This window comes from Meleagris gallopavo, chromosome 27, assembly GCF_000146605.3.
Source record: "Meleagris gallopavo isolate NT-WF06-2002-E0010 breed Aviagen turkey brand Nicholas breeding stock chromosome 27, Turkey_5.1, whole genome shotgun sequence".
In the NCBI taxonomy this organism is placed as follows: Eukaryota; Metazoa; Chordata; class Aves; order Galliformes; family Phasianidae; genus Meleagris; species Meleagris gallopavo.
In genome coordinates this window covers 3,067-5,845 of record NC_015037.2, presented here as the reverse complement: position 1 = coordinate 5,845, position 2,779 = coordinate 3,067, and the positions used below count along the sequence as shown (strand labels likewise).

Genomic DNA, 2,779 nt, shown 5'->3' with positions numbered 1-2,779 from the left:
CTCCCCTGCTCCCGTTTCCCCCTCTCCCACCTCACTTCCCCTCCCCCAACCCAAACCTGTGTTGTAGAAGATGGTGGAGATGAAGGTGCAGTTCTTGAAGAAGGTGTTACTGGAGGTGATGTCCTCGAAGTAGCAGTCCTCAAACAGGGAGTCCTCAAACGTCACCGACTTCATCTTCAGCCCAATGAATCTGGGGGGGGGGAGGGGGACAGCCAGTGCCATCAGCCCCGTGCGGGAACCACCAGCCCCAGCCCAAAGCCATCAGCCCTGTCCCAGTGCCACTCACCCCATACTGGTACCATCAGCCCCATCCTGACACCCCCACTATCGTCCCATTCCTTTTGTTTCCATCCCAGCTCTGTCCCAATGCCCCCAGCCCCATCCCATTGCTCCCGTTTCCATCCCAGTGCTCCCAGCCCCATCCCAGTGCCACCTAGCCTGTACTGGTACCATCAACACCCCCAACGCAGTGCACCCAGCCTCATCTCATTGCTCCTGTTTCCATCCCAGTGCCTCCAGCCCCGTCCTAATGCCCCCAGCCCCATCCCAATGCCCCCAGCCCTGTCCCAATGTCCCCAATCCCATCCCAATGTTTCCAGCCCCATCCCAACACCCCCATGTCTTAATGCCTCTAGCCTCATTCCAATGTCCCCATCACCATCCCAGAGTCCCCATCCCCATCCCAGTTCCTCCAGCCCTGTCTCAATGCCCCCACAGCCCCATCCCAACACCCCCAGCCTTATCTCAATGTCCCCAATCCCATCCCAACGCCCCCAGCCCTGTCTTAATGCCTCTAGCCTCATTTCAATGCCCCCAGCACCATCCCAGAGTCCCCATCCCCATCCCAATGCCTCCAGCCCGGTCTCAATGTCCCAATCCCATCCCAATGCCCAAAGCCCCATCCCATTGCTCCCGTTTCCATCCCAGTGCCTCCAGCCCCATCCCAATGCCCCCAGCCCCATTCTAATGCCCCCAGCACCATCCCAGAGTCCTCATCCCCATCCCAATGCCCCCAGCCCTGTCCCAATGCCCCCAGCACCATCCCAGACCCATCCCAATGCTTCCAGCCCCATCCCAAAGCCCCAGCCCTGTCCTAATGCCTCTAGCCTCATTCCAATGTCCCCAGCACCATCCCAGCATCCCCAGTCCCATCCCAATGCCCCCAGCCCTGTCCCAATGTCCCAAATCCCATCCCAACGCCCCCAGCCCTGTCCCAGTGTCCCCAGTCCCATCCCAATGCCCCCAGCCTTGTTCCAATGTCCCCAGTCCCATCCCAATACCTCCAGCCCTGTCCCAGTGTCCCCAATCCCATCCCAACGCCCCCAGCCCTGTCCCAATGTCCCCAATCCCATCCCAACGCCCCCAGCCCTGTCCCAATGCCCCCAGCCCCATCTCATTACTCCTGTTTCCATCCCAGTGCCCCCAGCCCCATCCCAGCACCCCAAGCCCCATCCCACTGCCCCACCACCCACTTGTCATTGAAGTACTCCCCGCCCTGGTGGATCTGGTTCTCCAGGGTGAAGTTGAAGGTGAAGTGCCGGACCTTCTCGCGGGTGAAGAGTTTGGTGCGTGAGGCGTACTCGATGTTCTGCAGGTGCTTGATCATGTCTGGGAACCACACCGTCAGCCCGTAGTAACTGTGGGGTGAGAGGAGCTGAGCCTGGCACCCTGCACCCATCTCCGTCCCACTGTCACCAGCTCCATTCTGATGCTGCCTACCCCCATCCCAGTGCCATCAGCGCCCTCCCAGTACAACCAGTCCCATCATACCGCCGCCGTCAGCCCCAGCCCAGAGCTACCCACCCTATCCTGGGTGACCAGTCCCATCCCAATCCCGTTGGCACCATGCCAGCATCCCCCACTCCCATACCAGTATCGCTAGATCCCAATGCCAGCAGTCTCATCCCAGTGTCCCCATCCCCATCCCAATACCATCAGCCCCATCCCAGTGCCCCCAGTCCCCGCACCGGTACCACCAGTTCCATCTCAGTGCCATCAGTCTCATCCCAGTACCCCCATCTCCATCCCAGTGCTATCAGCCCCCATCCCAGTACCACCAGCCCAATCCCAGTGCCATCAAGCTCATCCCAGTGTCCCCAGCTCCATCTCAATGCCATCACCATCATCCAATCGCCATTAGCCCCACCCCAGCACCACCAGTCCCATCCCAATGCTGTCAACCTCATCCCAACATCATCAGTCCCATACCAGTATCATCAGCCTGGTCTCACTGCCCCAGCCCCATTCTCAGCCCCATCCCAAAGCCCCCAGCCCATCCCATTGCCCCCAAACCCATTCCTAGCTGCATCCCATTGCTCCTATTCCCACTCCAATTCTCCCAGCCCAGTCCCATTACCCCCAGCCCCATTCCCATTCCAGTTCCATCACTCCTGTTCCCATCTCAATGCCCCCAGCCCCATCCCACTGCTCCCAGCCTCATTTCCAGCCCCATCCCAATGCCCCCAGTCCTGTCCCATTGTCTCCAGCCCCATCCCATCACTCCTGTTCCCATCCCTTTACCTCCAGCCCCATTCCCATTCCAGTTCCATTGCTCCTGTTCCCATCCCAGTGCCCCCAGCCCCATCCCATCTCTCCTGTACCCAACACATTGCTCCCAGCCTCATTTCCAGCCCCATCCCAATGCCCCCAGTCCTGTCCCATTGTCTCCAGCCCCATCCCATCACTCCTGTTCCCATCCCTTTACCTCCAGCCCCATTCCCATTCCAGTTCCATTGCTCCTGTTCCCATCCCAGTGCCCCCAGCCCCATCCCATCTCTCC

The 2,779-nt window shown here is 60.0% G+C and overlaps 1 protein-coding gene across 1 annotated transcript in view; it reads right to left on the bottom strand.

Annotated features, from left to right (window-relative positions):
* Positions 1-1,681, bottom strand: part of LOC104914395 (synaptic vesicle glycoprotein 2A-like) — a 1,809-nt gene extending 128 nt beyond the window's left edge. The window contains exons 1-2 of the mRNA XM_010723832.2: positions 1,473-1,681; positions 31-190 (exon numbers count right to left, since the gene is read on the bottom strand). Of these exons, the coding sequence (XP_010722134.1) occupies positions 31-190; positions 1,473-1,678 (366 nt within the window). The 5' untranslated portion in view covers positions 1,679-1,681. The remainder of the gene's footprint in view (positions 1-30; positions 191-1,472) is intronic.
* Between the last annotated feature and the right edge of the window lie 1,098 nt (positions 1,682-2,779).